This window comes from Beta vulgaris, chromosome 6, assembly GCF_026745355.1.
Source record: "Beta vulgaris subsp. vulgaris cultivar EL10 chromosome 6, EL10.2, whole genome shotgun sequence".
In the NCBI taxonomy this organism is placed as follows: domain Eukaryota; kingdom Viridiplantae; phylum Streptophyta; class Magnoliopsida; order Caryophyllales; family Amaranthaceae; genus Beta; species Beta vulgaris.
The window spans coordinates 62,686,356-62,710,860 of NC_079207.1; the positions used below are offsets into that span (position 1 = coordinate 62,686,356).

Genomic DNA, 24,505 nt, shown 5'->3' on the forward strand with positions numbered 1-24,505 from the left:
ATACTTTTCAAACACTCTAATCTATTCTAGTACCTAAATATTTTAGCACCTTATTATTTTAGGCACCTAAAATGCTTCTCCTAACAGAGCCATATTAAGAATCTTATCCTATTTATCTCACTCTTCAGTTTTGACCTTGTATATTTGTACCATGAGTAACAATATTTCATTCACTTGCATCTTACTCTATAAAGAATGTGACTTCTTTGTTACTTCAATCAGTAGAATTCTAGGAAGATATTTATGTCCAAGAACTTGGAATTTATCATCCAGTAGACAATGTGGTCTACTAGATGAGAAACGATAATCTACTTCTGAAGATCTTCTAGATTTTGTCTCTTAATAGGTTCTCATATCAGGTCTTTTTCATCAAGATGTATAACCCAACTACACTTACCACCATTGGAGACAATTTCCAGTTGAACTGGACAAGTAATAGTTTTTTTTTCGTGTCGTAAGTGTGTAAGAGCAAATAAAGCTCACTTTCATTTCAGTTTGCTTTGTTTTATATGTTTGATTGTATTAGCATTAGGTTGTACTTCCTTTTTAGTTAATATAAGTTTTCTCCATGTAAAAAAAAAAATTGTTGTGTGTAAAGTCAAAAGTGGTAACGGAAATTGGAATCCTATGAATAGGTACAAGAACCCCCATATGCCAAAAATAGAGTATTTTTGCTCAATCCAACAGTATCAGAGAATGTTTTTGTTTTCCACCACAAAAATAATAAAAGGGGCAGTCCATAAAGGGGGAATAATCTAGTTATTTACCTATGCTAACTTTTCCTCTTCTTTATTCAGGATATTTCAGCTTTATAAGTTGGCCATCATAAAGATGGAAGCCCACTTATTAAAAACACAACATTTAGAAAAAAAAACACTTAAAGCTGATAATTTTGGTTGTTACAAAATCAAACATTGCTCGTGGGGTTTTTGAGGAAAGGCTTATCCGCTTATTGCTCTTTCTCAAGTAAAGAATTCTAAAGTTGGAATGATTCTTTCAAAAGATAACAGTGCAATTTTCTTTCTTTTAAAAAAATATAAGAAATAAAACTAAAATTCGATTATGGGGGGATTGTAAAGATCACATGCTGGATGCAAGACAACATCACAATACAATTTTTTTTTTTTTTGAAGGAAATACAGTGGTTATAGATATGGGAACTTTGTGTTCCAATCTCATGATACAAATTACTTCGTACAACTAATTTTCTGAGTAAAAGATTACAAGGTTTTACATGAAATATCATAAAAAGCATAATACGGTTACATATAGTTATGTACTTATGTTTGCAGATGATAGAGCACACATGCACAATACTTTTTTGGACATCGGAAAATCGTCCATTAATTAAAAGAGAAAGTACAGCCTAATGCTAATACAATCCAAACTAAAACAAATATATAAACCTAAAGGAGCCTTAAGAGCTTGTACATTCCACCTAATACATAAATAAATACAAACAAAACAAAGTCGCGTAGAAAGATGCGTCGCTGGTCAGTGTTGATGATGGTGGATGCACACCTCGGATGACTGATGGAAATGGTTTATGAAGCGATTGACGATCATGATTTGGACAATGATCAACCAACGGCGAGCGTCGCGTCTCGCCGTATGAGCAATCCCGGTGATCTGTCGTCACTTGGGATTTTGAGCTCATGACCATGTGAAGAGTCACATTCCAATGTGACTCACTACTCTCGAGCGAGAGTATGTCAGGTTTCTCCTTGATGAAAGAGAAACGCTGATGAGTGGGCGTGCTGTAAACCCCCAGATGCAACTGGAGTGCCGCCTGCAGATTGAAGTTTTCAGGCAAAGACCATGAGGGTCAATGCCAAGCTAAAAAGAGAGTCAAACAAGTTAATCCCTCGAATACACTACCGGTTTTCAAAATCGGTAAATACGCGCCCCAACCATGAAAGCCTATAATCACCTCGTCCTTGCTCACGAACATCGTGAGTCACCTTGACCCTCAGCACAGAAAGCAAAAAACCGACATACTTAACTGTTAATATTTTGAACCAGCAACCTTGACCCAACTGACTGAAACTTTTCGATGGCCACAACCAACCACCGGTAACAACTTTAACAACTCGATAACAACACACTCCTTTTATTCGGAGATTGAACACGATTTTTGTGAAAAAACCTGACTGAATTGTTTGGAAACTCCAACAACTAGAGGGGGGAGGGGAAGCCCGACACTAACAAGGGGGAAAGGGGTTGGGGAGCCCGACACTAACTGGGGGAAGGGGGAGGGGAAGCCCAAAACTATCACAAACCTAACTACGTGACTGTGCTTACAAGACATGAGGACGGGAACAGGGCCGAGAACCTTCGATACAATCAAACCTACAACGAGAGGGGTAGCCCAGACTAACCAACACAGCGGCATATATCGTGTCATATATCCACTGTTTAACAACACCATCAAGGCGCTTCCACATAGAATCATCAAGATCAGTCGGGTGGGGAATTGATGAATCAAAATGATCAAGTACGTTGTCAACAAGCAAGAGCGTGGTTTTCAAAAAGCTCTACCCATATAGAGTGTTGAACGATCTTCATATCCAAAAGTAGGGGAATATGGTTTTTAATGTTTGTGACACCCAATGCAGGATGAAACATGGCAGAGGGTGGCGTGGGATTGGGTGAGTCATTAGACTTTGGGTCACCAATGATAAACACACGCTAAGAAGGAGAAAAAGAAATTAAAGGTTAACTTATAAGAAGTATGATACCGTGTTATGATACCATGTTGGATTATGTGAATCTCCTTAAGTGGAGAGATTTCTATTGATCATTATATATAGGGTTACAAAAGGTTAGTCCTAACTGTATTAGAAAACCTGATAATAATAGGAAATATTTACATGATAAATATCCTAAACCTATGAAAAGAATTATTTACATATATTCTGTATCAGATAGTTTCACATCTATTGCAACAATTCCACTTTTGGTAAAGAAAAAAAAATAGTTGACAATGTTACCTTTTTTTTTCTTACTAAACCATCATTATTTACTCACTTTGCGTCATAAAATTTCTTTTACTTTATCAAGGATTAATTTCTCTCCTACTCTAGTTAATTAGGGGCACCTTTATGCTAAACTATCCACCTTTTTGACTTCGTATTAGAAATCATGTCCAAACCCATTGTTGCAATAGATAAAGAACGAAGGAAGTACATGATGTAATGTTATTTCTAAATTTTGGAACCAATTATAATACTATTCTATTCTCAAGTCTTTAGAATTAAAATCCATCTTTTCAAGAAATAGTGAAAGAATAATATTGCATTTCTTGTAATTTTTTTTTTTAAAAAAGTGGTATAAATAAAAAACGGTTTTTTCACCAAATACCCCTGTAGTTTTTCAAAATTCATGGGGTACCCCTAATTTTATTTTAATGCACCAGGTACCCTTACTTTGGGGGTAAAATGTACGAAATTGCCTTAATGACTAACGATATCAAGTTTCCGTTAGTCATTAGGGTTAATTAACTCTTCTAACCCTACTTAAATCCTAATTAACTAATTAAACCCTAACCTCTAACCCTACCCTAACCCCATAACTTCAAACCCTAACCCCACAACCACCACCCAACCACCACCACCTCCCTCACCCCTTGCAGCAACCTCCTCCCCCGTTGATTTCCCGAACCCACCCCTCACTCAATCTTCATACAGACCATTCACACTACGATCAAACCACGCATCTTCCGAATCTGTCACTCACAACTAACCATGAACAACTCCACCGCCTTAACCGTCCTAAACAACCCGTACCTTCACGCATCCCCTGTTCCTCCACCAACAAACACATATAACAATCTCAGCTGAAAAGTCGAATCCGCCGCCAAAAAAGCCGAGTCATTTGCAAAAAACCTCTACAACCATCTCCGCACAGGACCCGACCTCGTCGATGTTGCGATGACCCGCACAGGGCCAGTTATGGGTACCCTTTATGTTTCTCACGAACGAATCGGGTTTAGGGGTGATTCACCGGTCAGGAGTGGCCCGATTGGGGGCCCGGGTTAATGGGTTCACTACAAAGTGATGGTGATGGTGGATCAAGTGTTTGTACAAGGGATTACATCATGGTAATTGATTTGTAAATGACGACGGGGTGGGGGTGGGGAATTGGACGGGGTGGTGAGGGAGGGGTGAGGGGCTGCGTGGGTAGGGGAGGGGTGGGGGAAGGTGGTGGTTGGGTGGGGAAGGTTGGGTTAGGTGTTAGGGTGTTAAGATTAAGACTTAAGGGTTAGGGTTAGAGAGTTAGTTAAGGACTTAAGGGTTAGGGTGTTAAGATTAGGGTTAATGACTAACGGGAACTTAACACCATTAGTCATTAAGGGCATTTCGTGAATTTTATTGAAATAATAAGGGTACCTGGTGCATTAAAAAAATTTAGGGGTACCCCATGAATTTTGAAAAACCACAAGGGTACCTGGTGAAAAAACCCAATAAAAAATTAACAAGCTCACCCTTCTCTCAAGAGATTGGAATCATTGTATGTATGTTACATGAGAAAACTACCATCATCAATAAACGAACATACTTTTATGAAAGTTTGATGGTCAGATCGTTAATTAAGTTTTAAAAAAAGGTAATAGAAGTTACAAAATATCATTGAAAAAATTTAAAAATTTAAAAATGGTAAAAAGGTAAATAGTTAGGTATCTATATAAAAACTTTGACAGATTATACAATTACAAAAACATAGACAAACACTCAGTAAAAACATTGAAAAATTAACATATCTGACTAAATACGTTAGCAAACCAAAATTAATATATAGTTGCACCATTTCTATTTTGTACACTATTCATATCTTACACTTAGATTGTCTTTGGTGATTTAAATTTTAGGAAAAACATAGTCATGTGGGGTCTTGTTAGATTTGTCTCGATGTAAATTTTTTTAAAATAAACTTTTTATAATTTTTAGTCATTGATAATTAAAGATATTAATGGTTGAAATCATACATCGGCATGCGTGAAAGTTAAAAATGGTGCAACTATTTCTAAACGGATGAAGTATTATTAAAGTGTGTGCAAGAATTGCAGTCCGCCATGTATTGTTTCCTTATTCCCCCTCCTTCTCAAGGAAGATGATTTGAAATTTTAGCTTGACTTCTCACTTTGCAAGTCATAATTTAACCACCAAAGTGTGGTTTCTACTTATGACAAAATGTCAATCCCAAACAATATATACCTTTTGCTTTATTAAAGAGTCAGGGTTATCGCCCAAATTCAATCATTTGTATTTGGTCAAAACCTCTGATACAATCTTACAATAACAAGTCATGAGGGGCCTAATAAAAGTTGCAGCAGTTTTGCAGCATTAAAAGTTTTACAACAAGTTTTCTATGAGGCCGGCCACCCAGAAAACGAACTATGTGGTTGCGCTTGCTTCATTAGCTCATTTCAGAAGAACATGCATGTCTCACCCATTTTTCATCGCAATTGAGGTTTAACAAGGCATTATAAAGCTATCGAAATCTTCTTCTCAAATGTTGAGTTTGATGTGAGAAATATCTATTTGAAGTTGACCCTTGTGCACAAATCCTTCCAAAACATCTTGTTTGCCCTGATGAACTATTTTATGCTATGTCTGTGAGATTGTGACCTTAGAGCATCACCAATGGGTGGGTTGGTCTTAACTAATTTAATGTTTTTGTCGTTCTCTCTCCTTCCCTCCTTCTTACACCTCACATCCCACTAAAACTCCTACCAACTCATCTTTTTTTTTTTTTGTCACAATGTTTTGGTTGGTCTTACTTGGTTTTTCTATTTCTCTATCCTACTTTTACCAAACCCCACCATATACTCTCTCTCTCCTACTTTTACCAAACCCCATAATATACAATGTTTATTTTTTATATGAAATAGATGATCTAAATTAATAAAAGCTAATTAGATTACATTAAATTAATTACGAGCTAATTAGCTAAGTAGCGTACGTTGAATTAAATTAGCGTTAACTTGAGATTATAGTAAATATGTGTTAATTAGCTTACTTTAAATTAAATTACGTTAACTTGACATTATAAATTAAAAAAAACGAACACTTTACATAGTATAGATAATTTAAAAAACACACATACATGAAATTTGATACATAAAGATAGATAATTTAAAACACAAATACATGATAGATTGATACATAAAGATAGATAATTTAAAACACACAAATACATGAAATTTGAAATTACTCAAACCATAATTAATTAAATAAAGTTAGTTAATCTACTTGACGATTAGGCCCAAACTTACGCCATATGTGTACAACCAAGTTATTTTTTAGTGAGATGTGAGTTTCCCCATCTCGCATCTCAGATCTTCTCTCCATGTATATACCTAAATTTCGCGTATCGAGTCTTCCGTTGTGCACAGCGAATGAGTCTTCTCCGGCTTGGTTAGATGACCCCTCGTTATTTTGAGTTTGAAGTTGATCATATTCGTTTGGATCTCGGTAAATTTTTTAAGTATCACGCTCATCTTCAACAATCATATTGTGCATGATGATACATGCCATGATTATTTTCCACAATATGTCTTTATCCCACGCGAGAGCGGGTTTGCGAATGATTGCAAATCTAGCTTGCAATACTCCAAATGCACGCTCTATATCTTTTCTAATAGCTTCTTGATGTTGTGTGAATAGTCTTTGTTTGGGGTTTTGGGGGAGCTTTATTGCGGGGATGAATGTTGACCATCTCGGGTAGATGCCATCAGTAAGATAGTAACCCATGTTATAAGTTGTCCCGTTCACTAAGAAGTTGACCTCTGGAGCTCTTCCTTGTAGGACATCATCAAAGACGGGTGACCTCTACAATATGTTTAAGATTATAAGTATGCCATATCTATAAGTCACTTGAAGCAACCGCTTCTAAGATTATGGTTGTTGTTTTGCTTCTTCCTTGATACATTCCTTTCCACCCCCGAGGACAATTCTTCCAGTGCATGCAATCGATGCTTCCCATCATGCCTGGGAAGCCACGACGCTTGCTTTCATGTAGGAGACGCTCAATGTCATTTGCATTTGCCTTCCTCGAGTATTTAGGTCCAAATCTAGCAACAACCCTTCGACAAAATGAAGAAGGCATTCTCTAGCGATACTTGAAGCAATTTTCAGATACTCGTCAACAACATCATATGATGAACCATATGCCAACATCCTGATAGCCGTTGTGCATTTTTGTAGTTCAGATGCACCCATCCTTCCAGTAGCATTTGGTTTTTGCTTAAAGAATGTATCACCTTGAATTGTTACACCTTCAACAATACGAAGGAAAACATGCTTATGCATACGAAACCTTTGATGAAAAATATTCTCGTGGTATAGAGGTTCGTTGCTGAAATAATCATGAAACAATCTTTCATGAGCTTCCTCACGTTCCCTACGCACAAATTTTCTAGTGCGGGGTACAATTTCTTCTTCATTTTGTTGCTTAGCATCAACGGAATGACTCCATTCTATGTAATCTTGAACCATGTAATTAAAAAATTCAAAACCTAAACTAGAAGAACTTGAATCATAGTTCATTTTGGAGTGGTATTTTTCTAGAAAATAAGAGATTGAAAAGAATTAGTGAATGGAGTTGTGATTTTATGGTTGAAGTTATGTTCTATTATATAGGAAAAATCCATCATATGTACATACCAATAACTCACTTACAGATTACACAAATCAATGCAATGTAACAATAGACATATCAATGTAATGTAGGAGCAGACAATTCACCGCGACACTATTTGTCGTACTATTCAATGTCAGGTGAGTAGACAATTCAATACAGTACTATTTGTGACATTATTCAATATCAGGTGATTAGACAATTCAATACAATAATAATAATAATGATAATAATAAATAGAATAATAATGAAAACGATGATGATATGATAATAATTATTATAACGATAATGATACACTCATAATCAAAATTTACGACATATACATATTCATAATTAAAGTACGATACAACTAAATTGCAAAATAAAACCAATTAAAAACATGAACACTAACTAAACATATTTATCCTTAAATTGTAGCTTAAGTTTTTCATACATCTCTCTCTCATCTGGATCAAGGGAAGACTTAGCCATTAATATATTCCAAAATTTTGAACTTTCTATCTTCCTATTTCGTTGATTCTCTCAATGCATCACGCTCTTTTTGATACTCAAGTAAGTCTTCTCCCAAACTAATCCTCCTCGTAAATTCTGAAGAGGATGGAGATGGAGATGTAGAACTAGAGATTGTGGCTTTTCTCCTACTCTTAACTTTCTTGACGTCGTCAGGACATTTTAAGCTCTCACCTTCATCTGGACCAGACCATTTTGAGCTTCTGCCGCTCATTGGGTGCCATCTGTCCATTTGTCGTAGTGTTTCAGAACATTTCATGCATGCTCCAGCGTAAATCGGGGCCCATAGACTTTTTTCCACATCTTACGGGCTTCAGTCAGGACGTCTTTGTCATTGCAGCCGGACCCCTTCTTCCTTTTCTCCTCGGTATATATCCCGACCCATGCATTCACATCTCAGTTAATTTTTTTCCAACGACTAAGAGCTTTGAATGTCCTTGGGCGTAAAGTTGGATTGAGTCGTCATGACTCTTCCACCCTTTCAAATACTGAACCCCAAAAACCGTACCATTTTGGTCAGTTCCCTTTAACACATCTCCTCCGCACTCTAGATACGACGAGATGAGTGCATGATCTTCATCTGCACTCCATTGAAACTTTGATGTTGTGGCTTTTTTTTGAAGAAGGAGTGTTTTCAATTTCTTATGATTGGATTTCAACTACATTGTCGTTTTCATTAGGTTGTTCATGTTGTTGTGAAATATGTTGGGATATAGGAAAAGATGGTTGAACTTGTTATTGGGATAGATGATTAGAACTTTGTGGAGATTGTTGTGTAGCTTCTTGAGAATTTTGGTAATTCGATTGGCTTTGGAAAAATATAAAAATTCTTTGGAATTCCGCATTTTGTAGCACACTTGGATCGATTTGGAAATTATTTAGGGGATTTTGTGGGTGCTTTGGATTATTTTGGGAGTAATTAGGATTATTTGAATCCATAATATTGACTTAGTTTAAGTAATATTAGTAGGAAAGATAGAGTAATTAGAAAAAAAATATGTTAGGAAGAGGTGTGGTAAAAATATATTGTAATTTGGGCTCAATTTATAGATAACAATATTTTATAGCCGTTATTGTAATTTTTTTATTTTAACTTGGTTTTTTTATTAACGTTACAAATTTTGTAACGTTAATAAAATTACGGTTGACAACTACAGCCAAGAGGGAGGGAAGGAACTCTAGCAACAATAATACGCGTGGCAGCACCTGATTCGCTGCTTAGTGGGGTCTGACGCGCGTCAGATCCACTGACAGCAAACTAGATGATGTTGTGTGGCAGCATCTCACGCCTCTCCCTTTCTTGAACTCACGCGTGGCAGCATCTCACGCCTCTCCCTTTGAACCAACTTAGCGTTTCTTTTATAAAAAAAATATTGGGCCAGCTTTTTTGCCACGCGTCGTCTTCTCTCTCATCAATTAAAACTAGTTTTACTATTTGCTAGACCAATTAAAACTAGTTTTACTATTTGCTAATGGTTAAACCAATTAAAACTAGTTTTACTATTTACTATTAAAACTCCGAGGTGTTGTTGGTCTGGAATTCTAGACCAACCAGCTCCAAGGACCAAGTTTCCTAATGGTTAAACCAATTAAAACTAGTTTTACTATTTTCTAGACCAATTAAAACTCGACCATTGTAGATGCTCTTAGAGGCAACACCTAAACCATAAAACATCCTTGGGTGCAAAACTAAATTCTAAAAAGATAGCTAAATTACTAATTAATGAATAAAAGGGGTTACTGATATAATATTTTTAAGGTTACACATACCATAAGAAGGGGGTTAGTCTTATAAACAAACGCAATTACTTTTATAAACAAAAGAGGAAACTAATTAGTGTACTCCTATGCATGACGGACTTACTCGTGTAAACAAATTAGGTCACTCCGACAGATGAAGTTACTCTTAATAATAAAAGGGAATACTAATCAGTTTATTTTTATAAACGAATGAAGTAACTCGTATGAATAAATGCAATGCAAATACGTTTGTGAATAATTAGGGTTACCCGAATAATTAAATGGGGTTGTCGTAAGATTTAATAATGTGGTCGCTTATATTAATAAATGAGGTTTCTTTTATGATAGAACAATATTACTCGTATGATTAAACGAGGTCATTCCAAAAAATAACTACAGTTACTCATATAATATTTTTGAAGTTATGCGTAACTATAAAGGGGGGAGGGATTTCTCTTTTTTTTTTTTTTAAATGAGGTTACTTATAAACAAAAGGGGGCGCTAATGAATTTATTCTTATGAAGAATAAAGTTACTTGTATATTCGAATGAATAAATGTGATTACGCTGACTGATGAGGTTACTTTTAACAATAAAATGGGTTATTCTCATAAACAAATGAGGGTTATTTTTATATAAAAAAAAGGGGATATTAATCAGTTTACTCCTATGAACGAATGAGATTACTCATATGTATAAATGTTGTTACTTTAGTGAACAATTTGGATTTCTCGTATGTTTGAATAAAGGTACTGGTATGAATAAATGAGGTTTCTTTTATGATTTAATGAGGTTACTTATGAGATTAAATGAGATCACTTATATGATTAAATGACGTTACTCGCATGATTAAACGAAGTTACTCCAAAAAACACGGGTTTACTCATATGATTTTCTTAAAGTTACACAATAATTCTTTTTGTATATGCTTCACATCTCTGTGTACCTCACAAACAAGGGGGGGGGGTTATTTTAATTAACAAATGTGGTACTTTTATAACAGAAGGGAATGTTTTAGTGAACCATCTACTTTATATGAAGTTCCACCGTTACACCAAGTTCTCCTCGTATTTTCTTCCCCCCCAAAAAAAGTGTTGTTTCTTCGACCTCGAATCTAATTCAAAACCCTAACTTATGAAACCACCAAATTTCTCCCCGTATTTTCTTTTCTTCCTCCAAAAGTGTTGTTTCTTCAACCTCAAATTGAATTTTAAACCCTAACTTTTGAAACCACCAAGAAAAACAATAACTGAAAATGATCACAAAACTTTCTCAAACTAATCAATCCTCCTTTAAACGGATTGAGATTAAATTTCACGACTAATGTTCTAGAAATTGAGATAGTCAGTTAAATCACGAGAGTATCAATTCGAAAAATAAGAAAACTTCAACATCAAAGTTTCACAGCTGAGAACTTGAAGTTTCAAATAGCAAATAGAAAGAGAAATGGACAATTCAAACAAAACGGTAAGAACTAAGAAGAGTTCGTAAGAATTTAGGGTTATTGAGTGAAATGTTTCTCAAATTTCAAAAGTTAAAAATTGCTAGATCCCAATAGTTTGCTACCCAACTATTTTTTTTTAAGAAAGGACCCAGACTCGCGTTCAGGATCCATTGTCATCTCTAGTTATGTGATAAGAGAGAAATTGAAAGAAAATATTACCAAATAAGAAAACGTTGCAATTAATATAAAAATTCTAGATGAGTAAAATGGTGCAATTAAAAAAGAACGGATGAAGGATGAAGTAGAATTTATAATAATGACAAAGATTAATACTATATGCGTTGTGCACCCACATAATTGATGACATGCAAGGATGAAAATAAAATAATAGATAGAGGCATGGAGCGTACTAGATATTTGAGATGTTGCAGGTCATATGTCATATATAGTGAAGAAGAGATTTGGTGGTTGATGATTAAAAGGACGACTCTTAGCTTTTTGTCACCATATCACTGTTTATTTTGGCAATTTATGAGATGCAACTTCATGCACGATATGAATATGATCCCAGAGAGGTTTGTAGGCGGTCCAGCCAAAGAGCCACTATCACTTTGCCAAAGGTAATAACTAATAAAGAACAACACCAGCATTCGCTCCTCCTCTTCCATACGCCATCATCTCTGTCAATTTCTTCTCACTGTTTAGCTAATTTTCCCCCTTTCTTTCATTCTCTTTTACTCCATACTATCTTAGTTTTTCCTTCCTATTGAATTTAACAGTCGAAAACAAAATTGAAATATATGTAAACATATGTTTTTTCTTTTTTTATTACTCCATTAGTTTCATAAAAATATTCTCTCTTCATGTTGCATATTAGTATAATTGACTAGTTAATATATATTTATACTAACATATTAAAAGGCGATCTTAAATAAAGAACGGTGCACCATGTAATTCATATTTAATAAAAAAAGTAGAAAATATTTTGTATGAGATTTTATCCTATAAATTCAAGTTCATATATTAAAGTGCTAATCACTAAACCAAGTCATTTATCATTTTGTAGTAAAATGTTAATAAATGAAAATTGTTACCCCCTCCATTTCATTTTAATTATTACACTTTGATATTTTACACTATTCACAAATTTCACTTTGACCATCATTTGTGATTTATACGCGGATGAAAATATAGTCATGTGGGATCTTGTTAGATTCATCATAACATGTATTTTATTAATATGTACTTTTTATAATTTTTACAAATACAAAACTAAAACTATATATCCTCATTTGCATTGGCATGCGTGAAAAGTGTAAGTGTATAGATTAAAATGAAACGGAGGGAGTACTAGTTACTATCCAATGAGTAATCCGAATGTTTAATTAAAAGTAATAAAAGGTAAATATGGTAAACACTAGTGTTTATGCCATTGCAGTTCAAGAATTTATTATTAACTAGTTTTTTTCCTGGGCGATGCCTCGGGTCTGTTACAATAAATAAATATGTTATTATTTTCAAATTTCAAATTCATTTTGCTACTTTTTGTATTTTTTGTCAATTAAAAAATTGAAAGATTAGTAAAATAAAATTGAATGTTTTGAGTTTGAAAACAATACCTTAAAAGGAATTGTGGTAAGAGAATATGACATCAACATTCTCTTGTAAGTTACGGAATAAGTGTGTTATAGATGTATATATACTTGTTTAAGTCTTTTTAGTTAAGTATAATTATTACAAGACTTTATCATATTTTATTTGAAATATTAGACAACAAACTCATAGTGTATAGATGGTTATCTTAGTTTTCATTTCAAAGATCATGTGTTCGATACCTTGTACTTACACATTTTTTTAAAAGTGAGGAGTACATAAAGACATAAAGCATTTGCATTAGAAATTTGAGGAGAGTGTCATATGGCACATAAGCTTTCTTTTGCACGCTTTTTTAATATATTTGTATAGATATGAGAAAGATTTAATTTATTGTTCATCATGTTATATCTTATTACACGTTCTCAACTTCTTTTTTGAACCGTATTAGAAATCCCAACCTCCTTGGTGATTATATCTTCCAACTCAAGGCACAAACGTTGTATTTGAATTTTCTTTTTATAAAAAGGGCACTATATTAACTTTTCACTACAGCAATGACGACAAATATTTTGTCAATAATCCGTAAAAATTATAAATATTATTGGTGCAAAATCAGTTGGATGACTTTACAAACAAGTCAATGCACACCCAATAGTTAGATACTGAGCGTCACGGGAGTCTTAGTTCCTGAGGTTACCGGTTTTAATTAGATAAAACCTTGCTGACGTACGTTGTTATAGCTTAAGGTAATTAAACTACAACGCTTAATAAATTCAGGTGATAGGTATAAAATAAGACAATAACGCAATAATTAATCTATTAATTAAAGCTGAATATTCTCACTCATATCACAAACTTCTAAAAGGATTCTTTATAACACACACAAAGATAAACAGGATGAACAATTAAAGGGAAAACATGAAGATGGATATATATCTCCATGAGTTCCGGCTAAAACTGGAGATGAACTAACGTATCACTTTAGTACATGCTCTAGATCTAGGCTAGGAACTAAACTATGATCCCATAAGGGGTTGGCTAATCTAGGTTAAAGCTACGCTAGAGAGGAAGTAAATTTGCCCATTGTTGTGTGTTGTGTTTGTTGTCTTTCAATTGATCCTTCTTCTTGTATGTATTTACACTTCATTACCCTTCCTTGCCTCTTTGGAGGGAAATGATTTGATTCATCTATGATTCAAATCATGATTGCTTCTTTTGGCGCCATATTGGCCACGTCTCATTACACACATAACTTACATACTCCATAATCAAGTTGACAGTTACCCACGTTTTTGTCAATGCTTTGGTGTTGTTTTTCCATCTTATGAACATTCTTGACTTAAAAGCTTTCTTTTATGGGCTTCTGGTTGTTGACTATTTATCATGGGCTTCTTAGTGTGAATGGGCCCACCAAATCTACATAAACATTAAACCCTTTGGGGATTAATACAACATATCACAATAAATGCTAGCCATTACATAAGAATGGTAGTAACAAATTGCCCCCCTGATTTGTGAGGTGATATGCTTAGAACTCACAAATTATTAACAGAGGAACATGCTCAATGGCTATAATCAATTTGGTTTAATAGTGTTCTGAAAGTAGCTTCTTTCATAATTTTAAGGGGATCGATAAATCTTTCTTTAGGATGGCTGATTTTAGTTGAGAAGAGTAATTTCTCATGTATTCCTTCCCTTTTTCTTCTAATCAATGTAAATCCATTAAGAAAGTTTGCTTAGGACGTGATCCCATGGGATAATTTCATAACATCATAAAGGGATCCACATCAAGGATCATGAGATTATGCCATATTTGGCATGTACATATGTATTGTACCACATCTCTTGAAGATGATCCATCCACCATTCTAAAGACTTTTATGCTCTTTGTATTTCTTTTAAGAAAAAGTCTTCTTAGATATCTCCAAGGCATATCAGGTTGCCAAATCTTTTCCATTATGGTTTTACCCCATGATTTGCACAGCAATAAGGAAGGAACTTGATCATTTGTATCAAGTTTTGGAAATATCCATTCTTGCATTAAATCTAAATTTGACCCTATTTGAAAGGTTTTAAATTTGTTTACATGTTTTAGATCCTTTTGTATAATAGGATTATCACCAAAACATTTATTGATCGTGGTGTTCCATTTAATGGATTCTTCTTTCATGAACTCATCCTTATCTCCAGATATAATATCCAATGCTTTGTGATGGTTAGAAAATTTAAGGGATATGGTATATATGTTGGAGTTATTGGACGAAACATAGATAAACGAGTAAAGTCCATCCCTAAATCTTTTGTAAGATTTGAGCAAATATGTGGTATCTGTACACATATATTTATAGGCAAGGATTTAAAATTTTGTCCACTTATTTTCTTAACTGCTTTAATTATGGGACAGTTTTTTGAAGAGAAAGATAAGCATCAAAAGACACATGATAACTTAATTCATTTATTGCAATAAAATTCAGTTATTTTATTGATAATTGAAATTGCATATTACATCCAAGAAATTACTTTTAGAAGTAATTTTTATAAGCATTAAAATTAATCTATTTGTAGATAAATATTACAACTTAATTGAATGCATTAATGGGTATTCTTTGGAGATGTTCCCTACAGACAAGTCCTACCATGGCGTGATAGTTTTCGTCTCCAATTTCATAACCAGTTGCATATCTTATCACAACAAAATAGTAGCCATCTCTAGGAACATAATTAAACCTTCCCTTGAAGATCATCCTACGATAAGAGGCATGCCAGGTGTATCTTCTATTTAACAGGGCTAGGTATATCCAAGGGAAGAACCCTCCTGAGGCCCATAATTCCCATAATTGACAAACACCTTGAAGTGTACTGTTCTCTCTTCTATTTCATCTTGATGTGGTTCCATCCTCACCACCTTAACAGAGGTTTGGGTACAAGGGAGAACCAAGCGTTTTGCGTAGGCCCAATTTAGAGTTTGGGGTCTTGGAAAATGAAGGTATTTGTTACCTCTTTTCCCCATCTCTTGCAAATTGTTAACAGTTCATCTTATGAACTGGCTGGCAATTTTGGCTAAACATACGTGGCTAGAATATCCATGTTGGCGCAAACTTTGATGGCGATGGATTCTGCTAGAGCTGGATCTTCTGGCTCCATTATAGGATTATTCCCAAAGATTCTTGCCATTTGCTCACCCCACTGTTGTGTTTTTGTTGCTATGCAAGATTCCTTATCTTCTTAAACAACAAATACACCTATTATCAAAAGAAATTGGCTTCCTAAAGTGGAATACTCTAATTTTCTTGGTGTTGAATCTATGGTTCTAACTCTCTTTGGTGAAGGTCATGTATGTTTCCATAATATATCTACTATGTTCACTTATCCAAATAATATAAGCAACGAGGTATGGCCTGATGTCGAAAAGGTTAATACTTCCTCCGTAACAAAATAGATGTTACACTTTAAAAAATTGCACTATTCACCTATGACATTTGACCATGCATTTTTTTTAGTTTTAGATAAAATGAACCATTGATATTTAATATATTGTTGGATTCGTTTCGATGTATACTGTCATAATATAAAATTTATAATTTTTACTAATACACAATTAAAGTTATTAATGTCAAAATAACGCACCGACAAGCGTGAAAGTCAAAGTGTAACATAGCATTAACTTTATCATATGACCCTTTTGGTCTGTGTTCATTCATATATCGTAACATAATTCCTCCACCTGTAAGTTGCCCATTTGCCAGTTCAGTTCATAATGCCAAGCCAGCAGAATCATCCATTTTTTTCAAATTTGCATATGTTCATATTTCCGAATAACACCCATAAATGATGATAAATAGGTTTCATAAATCATAACCTCATTGCTCATAGTATACATATCCATCATTGAATTATATCATATTTCATCATGCCACATCAACATAATTAGATCACATAATCATATCACATAATCATCAATCACATACTCGTATTCATGCGCAAGAGCACATATAAAACATCACATATAACATATACGGGCATACACATATTTGCTGGACATGAAAGGTTACCTCGAATGTTATTCCTTTTCTTACTCCTTAAGTATCGTCATAACTAGCCTCCAAGAATCGTCATACATGTTTCCCCCTCAAAATTATAACAGCATGACCCATAATCAGAAATCATCCACTAAACAACCAAATTATTCTTACTTAACCCATCTTCAATTTTATAACTCCATAATGTCCTAATAACCTATGATTTGATTACTCAGACGAAACTAAGCAAGAGATTAATAGGTCGATTCATTTAAATCTTTTTGATTTATAATACTTAAAACATTTTGTTTTAGAAATGCCATCAACATTGCTTAATGAAAATTATTTAACATAAGCCATTTATAACCATTTCCTGTATTAAAAAGAAAATATTAGTATAACGTAACTTAATCATAAGAATAAAATAACCCAATTAAAAGAGTTAAACTAAGTATCTTAATTAAACTAATTAAATCAATTTAGTCTTTCATTGGCCCAACAAGTCAAAAAATATCATGAATTAGGTAGTTTAATTAGGCAAATCAGTTTTAGTTTAACTCCATTAGCCCATTGATTAACTATGTGGCTCAACTAACACTACAAAAATCAGTTGTAAGCCCAAATATCATACATGCAACACTTAGATTAAGTTGGTTTGACTAATGTAACCAGATTTTAGGCCCAACTTAGATTAATTAGCTAAAGGTAGTAATTGGGCTTGTCTCATAATACTTTAAATCTGATTTTTAGAGGGAAGATTAAGGGGGTGTTTGGGGGAGAGAGTTTTAGAGAGAGTTTAGAGTTTTGGGGAGAGTTTAGAGTTTTGACCAGTAAAAACTCTAATTTGGGTGTTTGGTGAGAGAGAGGATTAAAGAGAGTTTTGTACCAAAAACTCTGATCAAAACTCTCTTTTGGAAAAGTTAGGTAGATGAGCTTTTTCATGAGAGTTTTGGAGAGAGAAAAAACAAATGACTATTTTGTCCATATAATTAAAACAAAAATTTGTTTTTTAAAAAAAAACATATGTCCATAAATATCATTTTACATGCTCTAAAAAGTACAAAACTCTAGACAATCAGCTAAGTGTTACCAAACACCTTTAGATAACGATTATTTAAATCAGCAGTCAAATCCTCTGAACAAAAAAGTAATCATCTAACCATAAACTCTAAACTCTAACCTATAAACTCTAAACTCTAATCACCAAACAGGGCCTAAAAGGAAGAGAGGTGTAGTACCTCTACTCACTTGGAGCAGGGACGAACAACACCAGAAAGGAGCTCCGGCGAACTCCGCCCAACTTCGGCGTCGACCTTCGAAACTCCGGCAGAAAGCAGCAGCAGCGCACGAAGAGGAGCGAGCGAAGGGAAGAGGAGAGAGAGATAGCTGCGACGACGTCGCTGGTGGAGCAGCAGCTCAACTGAACAACAGGGGAGGGGGTCGCGTCGCGGTGGAGCTGCAGTGGTGCAGCGCATCTGGGCGGCACTCCAGTTGTGCCACCAAGCAGGTGGTGCACCGGTGTTGGCGGGTTGGTGCCGTGAAGAAAGAGGAGTGAGAGAAAGAAGAAATTTTCTGGGTTTTGTGTTGTTGAACTTGTGATTTTCGAGGCTTAGTGCATGCATTCTTATAGCTAAGTTTTATCAGACAAGAAAGGAGGTGGAAAGATGATGAGTGGTGGTTCATTTAAGGGGAGGTTAGAGTAGGGGACAAAGAGGTGGGTGGTGGGTGTTGACCGTGGGTTTGGGAAAAGCTGAACAACAGCTCCCTTCATTCCTTTTTCTTTCTCATTGCCTTTGGATGTCAAAAAGTCAACTTTGCTATTTTTAAGCGTTTTAACTTTGACTACATTGTAAATAAAATCATTTATCATAATTTGGATCGCTTTTCCTAATAACTAAAGTAAATATTTATTTTAGAAAATAATCTTAACCATAATCATTTTAAAGAAAATTAGAACGTAATTACGCTAATAAACATAATTAGTAATTAATAAAATGAAATTAAAGTTCGGGGTATTACATCCTCACCCCCTTCGAAAAAGTTTCGTTCTCGAAACTTGCAATAAGTTAGTCGATGAAACAACAAGCTAAACTCATTTAAATAAAACCAAGATCTCAAGCTTTCATGGCCTCGTTAGATATCCAGCCTCCATTCCGCCATCATCTTTTGTATCCCCGCATCAAATCGACTCGCGAAATCGAGGAGCAAAGAAAACAAAACGGGCAAACTTGGTGGCAGTGAACTTTAACTAAAACATTTTGTGAGATCTTAGCTTGTTTGAAAGCCTTTTGATAACTCAAATCGTAAAAGTTAATATCAATTGAAAACTATTAAAAATCACATAACATTGCATACTTCATAACAATCATATAATCATATAACTTAAGACCAACTAGGTCCAGGATTAATCACTTAAACTCAAAAAGGGCATCCACAATCCTATTCCTCATATCTCAAGCTCTATTTATCATTTCTTAGTCATCGAAATTAACCTCAACTTCCTCAACATCTAAATTCCCAAAGGATCATACCTAGGCGATGCAAAGTCTAATACTCCGCACTTCCGGCTAGGTTTTGGCCCTGATACCACTCTGTAACGCCCCGACAAATTACATAACCTTAATCGCCAGCGGAAGCATAACTTAATCCTGTGGGTTATGGCCCACTAAGAAATAACAGCCTAAAATGGCCTCTTAATCAAGCAAATGAACATCATTAGGCAATAGATACTACCCATATATACAGAGTATTGTAGATAACCCAAATATATACAAAGTCGCTTCGACACAGCCTTCCTGGAGCATCCTTGACATAATTGATCCTGAGCTATCTTTATAATACCTGAATGATTTCATAAAAATAGAGAAAAGAGAAAACACAGAAAATAACCTATATCGAGGCGTTGCTAATGTTGTTGTGGAAGCATGTTGGCTCCGAAATCTTTTATTTGAGCTTAATTGCCCTCTTCGGCAAGCTACTATTGTGTATTATGATAATGTTAGCGTTATTACTCTCTGGCAACCCGGTTCAGCACCAACGCACCAAACATGTTGAGATGGACATTCATTTTGTTCGGGAAAAGGTTGCGATTGGTTATATTTGGGTGTTTCATGTTCCAGTTTGATATTAGTTTGCTGACATCTTCACGAAAGGCTTGCCACGACCACTATTCTTGGAATTCATATCCAGTCTTAGCATACGACGTCCTCCTGCTTCGATTGCGAGGGTGTGATAGAGAATATATGTAAATATTTCTCTTCATATGGTTAGGATATTTATTAGAAGTGATCATGGGTCGGGCCGGGTCGGGCCAAAATTTTGTGTCCAAAGCCCGCTATTTCATGCCAAAACCGGGTCGGGCCAAAAAAAATAGACTAAAAAGTCATATTTTGCTTGCCCAAAGCCCGCCTAAAGCAAAAAAAAATCGGATTGGGGCAAAAAATTCTGTCCAAAACCGGACGGGCCAAAATGATCAGCTCTAATACTTCCTCCGTTTCTAAATAAGTGCAACATTTCTTGTTTTCACGTTTGCCAATGCATTATTTTAACCATTAATATCTTCAATTATCAATAACTAAAAATTATAAAAAGTTGATATTAAAAAATTCACATTCAGACGAATCTAACAAGATCCCACATGACTATGTTTTTCCTAAACTGTAAATCACCAAAGCTAATTAAAGTTTAAACTGTGAATAGTAAACACTATACAAATGTTGCACTTATTTTGAAACGGAGGAAGTATTTATTATGTAAATATTTCCTATTATGTTAGGTTTCCTAACACAGTTAGGACTGACCTTTTGTAACCGTATATATAATGATCAATAGAAATCTCTCCACTCATGGAGATTCACATAATCCAACAGTATTTAAAATGGTAATTGTTGCAATAGAAAAAGAACGTAGGAAGTATTACTTAATTGTTGAAACTTGAAAGAATAGGGGATGCACCACCATGGACTCAACCATGGATGAAGTTGAATCCGCCTAGTCACAACTTTATGGTTTCACTTCTTAACTCAATTTATATTGAAAATAAGAATTACTTAATATGCTAAATTTGTCGATATAGATAAGTATTATTAAATTTGGGAAAAATACTAAACTCTTTCTATATTCATATCCCTCTGTATTTTTTTTATCTTTCTCATTTAGAATTTTGACACTATTCACAATTAGAGAGAATCTAGATTTTTATCAATATATAAGAAAAAATATAGTCATGTGGGGTCTTGTTTGATTCGTCTTAATTAATGAGTACTTTATTAATATTCAATTATTATAATTTTTACTAATAAATAATTAAAGATATTTAATGTAGAATTAGTACATTAACAAACGTGCAAAGTCAAAGTAGGAAAGATAAATAAATATAGAGGGAGTACCAATTACACAAGTTTTTTTAAATCAGAATATATACCTTGTGTTAATTAGCACCAAACTACTAGCCTCATCATAACCTAACCTTAGATATGCAATGTTAGGTACTTAGGTATAGAAATGGTGACAATGATTTAAACGAGGAAGCTCACATTGACCATGTTATATCCTTAACATGAGCAACATTGAGACATACGAGTTGGATGTCACCATCATGGATAATTATACATCATTCAACGTAACATACACATTATTGTGTATAAATGTCCACTGGGGTACTAGACATGTAAATAACCTGGCCTACATTGCATGTGCTCTAATAATACTGATAGTATCACATATGTATCATGTATTCATGTATTCATGTACGTGCATGTCCTTTGATCGGTTAGTCATATGAAGTATAGGTAAGGTATTCTATAGGGTATTTAATCGGCATTGAGGAAGCAAATTAAAGTTGCCCTTAGATTTAGGGTAGATGAGATCATGTTATTACCCGAGAAGTCAAATTTCACATCATTTTTTGTGATGGACCTCGCCTATCATGAAAAATTACGGGTGGTTTGATTCACTATTTTTTAATATATTATCAATTGTCTTTCTTCTTTTTTGTTTCAGCCCCTCATCAATCCCTTACCATTACTTGATGGTAATGAATTCTCCCAATTTGTTACATTCTCTCCCACTCAAGTAACAAAATCCATTGCTTGAAATCAATGATTGTCCTTCATTTCCATTCCTTGGCTTGAACCAAACACTCAATAAAGGTAACCATTTTTGTTACCGTTTTCCTCCTCTATTTGTATCCATTCCCTTTCCATTTCATATCTTGAACCAAACGACCCTTAGTGGAACTTTAACCGAAAACCACTTTAACTTTTTAAGTAAAGAGGTCTATTTCCATAACTACTCCTAATTAAGAAAATTAAAAAAAAAAAAGACCCTCAATTGAATGGTGTAATTTCTATAATCACCCCTAACTAAGAAATTAGACCACCCTAAAAGAGTAATTGTATTCTCAAATATATCTATGATCAATTTGCTACTTTATCATAGCATTCAAAAAACAATACCGCTTTATCAATTAGGCAATAATATTAATGTCATAACTATTGTCTATCCAATTATTCCAATACATACTCATTGCTTTTGTTTAGAAAGTAATCTTAACCATATGAATCATTGTAAAAGTATACTAACGAGTAACGATCAAACATATATATAGACAACTAGCTTTTAACCCGTGCAAAAATGCACGGAAAGTTTATTTTTTGAGATAATTGTGTACATCAAATGTAATATCTGTAAATATTGTTGCAACATATTTTGAAGCACTTAAAGTTCGCATGCAATATAAATCATGAAAATCTGAGGTAAAAAAAATACATGTCAACAAAGTGGATGAAAATAAAAATTAATTATTGAGTAACATTAATAATAAGAGTATTTAACCAACATTCTGAAATACTTCTTTGTACACTACGTTCGTGGTAACATTTGATGTTCCACGTTCTTTATCAACTATTAAAATTTTCAAACCCTTCTTGCTAGTAACTCTTGATACGGCCACATAAAATTGTCTGTAGCTGAAAACAGACCGAGGAAGATATAGGCCAACATGCGAAAGTGATTGTCCTTGACTTTTATTGATTGTCATTAAGCACACAACCAAAGGGAATTGTCTCCGTTGGAACTTGATGGGAAATTTTGTTGAGTCTGACGAAGTCAGCGTCATTCGTGGAATGAAGACCTTATTGCCCAAATTACTACCAGATACCACAATAGCCTCTATAATGCGATCGCCTAAGTGCTTAACGACCAATCTTGTGCCATTACATAGCCCAGAACTTTGATCAATATTCCTTAGGAGCATCACTGGTGCTCCAACCTTCAGTCGTATACTATGGTTTGGTAATCCTCCGCATTTAATTGTATTTAGGAACTCTGTTGAATACATCTCATGAATTCCAAAATTTCCTTCCTCCACTGAAATTGCATCTGAACTCAAGTAATTCTTTCTTCACCTGGCAATTGAGATAACACGTGATCGTTAACCGTCTCAGCAATTTCATTGGTTGGAGCAAGAATAGCTCTTTCTTGAAAATAACTTGGTTCCCAAATGTGATCCGCTATGTCAGGATATGTGCTTTCTACTATTGTCGCAATAGGGTCATGTCCCCCATCTACAAACATTTCATGGGGTATTTCAATATCGGCCTCACCATCATTTGGCCCTCCAACTTAGCCATCTCCAACATTGAGTATCCATTATGAAAATTCTCTAATTTCATCAACATTTTAATTACTTGAACCTGTTGTAAGGCGCATGTTCTTTGTCAGCCTAAGTACTCGGCAAAAGTCCCATAAGTAAGAACTATTTATTGCTGAGAAGACAATGTCTTGTCTGCTTCCTTTAGGCACCACGGGTAATATTTTTCTTAAATCACCAGCAAAAACTACAACCTTGCCACCAAATGTGATATCTTGATTTGCAGGATTCACAAACTGCATAACATCTTTAAACTCCTATCTAGAGCTTCAAAGCAGTATTTATGCATCATGGGAGCTTCATCCCATATGATTAACTTTGTCTTCATAAGGAGTCTGGTTAATTCCGAGCCTGGCTTAATGCCAACACATGTTGATTCTCAGCAACATTTAACGGGAGTCCAAACCTAGAATGAGTAGTTCTTCCTCGCGCGCAGAAGCAATAAAGAAGCTATTCCGCTTGATGCGACTGGCAAAATGGTATCTCCTTTACGCCTTAATGAGGCACACAACAATCTCCAAAGATACGTCTTACCTGTTCCTCCGTATCCATATACAAAGAACACCCTCCTTTTCCTCGTGATACAGCTGACATAATTTCATTGTAAATTCCACGTTGCTCAGTTGTTAATCCTTGAAACAGTCGCTGGAACTCCTCTTCTAACTTCCCTCGGTCATAGGAAAGCTCGTCCATTATCATTTTGTTTTGCCGTCTTCTATGATAAGATCATTAGGATATGGCATTTCGCTGAATTTACGTAATGTGCTGCCATTGCTTTGTAGCTTAGCTTCAATGTCTGCTAGCGCAAAGTTTTGCAGTTTTTTTTCCACATCATCAAACTTTACAATCTATATTTACTCAGATATTATATCTATTTTTTTATATAGTGACTTTTTTTTAATAAATA

General features: G+C 34.6%; 1 protein-coding gene across 1 annotated transcript; it reads right to left on the bottom strand.

Moving 5' to 3' along the window:
* Positions 1 to 6,482: 6,482 nt before the first annotated feature.
* Positions 6,483 to 7,496, bottom strand: LOC125498491 (uncharacterized). Its single transcript, XM_048646708.1, has 2 exons — positions 6,990 to 7,496; positions 6,483 to 6,830 (listed from the first exon to the last, which is right to left on the bottom strand). Exons 1-2 carry the CDS (start codon positions 7,494 to 7,496, stop codon positions 6,483 to 6,485), a joined length of 855 nt encoding a protein of 284 aa, XP_048502665.1.
* Positions 7,497 to 24,505: the final 17,009 nt, after the last annotated feature.